The following is a 1,000-nucleotide window of genomic DNA, read 5'->3' on the forward strand; positions in this document are numbered from 1 at the left end:
ATGAAGACCTTGGAATCGTTGATCAACCGCAACCAGGTACGCATTCTCATGGCTGCCTAAGCTTCAGGTTTCATCGTGGCTGACCTTTTCCTCTTTTGATCTGATGTCAATTTTGTCGACTTGGAGGCAACGCTCTCTAATCAGAGCCTTATTGTACCCAACGTTGTAAGTCACTTACTTCAGAGCTCTAAAAACTTGTGAAGTGCCTTTCTGAGGGTTCATCACCATTCCAGGAACCGCTTCTTGAACCAATTCACGAAAAGATGAAGGCCTTGGAGTCATTGATCCACTGCCGTCAGGTGCGCATGCTGAAAGAGGCCATAGTTTGATTCCTGGCTTAGTGAAATTAATTTTTTTGACACATTTTTTCAGGCAACTCACTCTGATCGGAGCCTCATTGTCACCGACACTGTATGTCACTTTGGAGCTCTAAAAGCTTTGCGGAGTACCCTGTCGAGGGCTTATCACTACCTCTGACTTACAGGAACGGTTGCTTGAACCAATCCACAAAAAGGTAAAGGCCTTGGAGTCCTTGATCCATGACAATCAGGTGCACATTCTCAAGGATTACTTGGTTTTGACCTTGGCTGACCTCTTATTCTATTGATTCGATGTCAAATTTACAGGTAACACATTCTAATCAGAGCCTTATTGTCCCCAATACCGTAAGTGACTGGAGACCTTAAAAAGTGTTGCGCAATACCTTGTTGAGAGACCATCAGTACCTTCGTTATACAGGACGAGATTCTTGAGCCAGTTCACACAAAGATCAAGGCCTTGGAGTCCATGATCAGCAGCAATCAGGTGCGGATTCTCCAGGCTTCTTGAGTTTTCAGCTTTGTGACCTTATATTTTCTTCATATATTGTTGAATTTCAGGCAGCATGCTCCAAGGTTAATCAGAGCCTTATTTTACCCAACGTTGTAAGTCACTTTAACTCACTTCAGAGCTCTAAAAACTTGGTAGAGTACCTTGTGAGGGTTTATCACTACCATTGAAT

At 43.4% G+C, this 1,000-nt stretch overlaps 1 protein-coding gene across 1 annotated transcript; it reads left to right on the forward strand.

Annotated features, from left to right (window-relative positions):
* Positions 1 to 978, forward strand: MELLADRAFT_67553 (uncharacterized protein; the record flags this gene model as incomplete). The annotated part of the gene is made up of 9 exons (XM_007415892.1): positions 1 to 36; positions 145 to 165; positions 204 to 299; positions 373 to 411; positions 485 to 514; positions 627 to 665; positions 739 to 804; positions 879 to 923; positions 967 to 978. 9 exons carry the CDS (start codon positions 1 to 3, stop codon positions 976 to 978), a joined length of 384 nt encoding a protein of 127 aa, XP_007415954.1.
* Positions 979 to 1,000: the final 22 nt, after the last annotated feature.

This window comes from Melampsora larici-populina (genome assembly GCF_000204055.1).
Source record: "Melampsora larici-populina 98AG31 unplaced genomic scaffold MELLAscaffold_55, whole genome shotgun sequence".
Classification (NCBI taxonomy): Eukaryota; Fungi; Basidiomycota; class Pucciniomycetes; order Pucciniales; family Melampsoraceae; genus Melampsora; species Melampsora laricis-populina.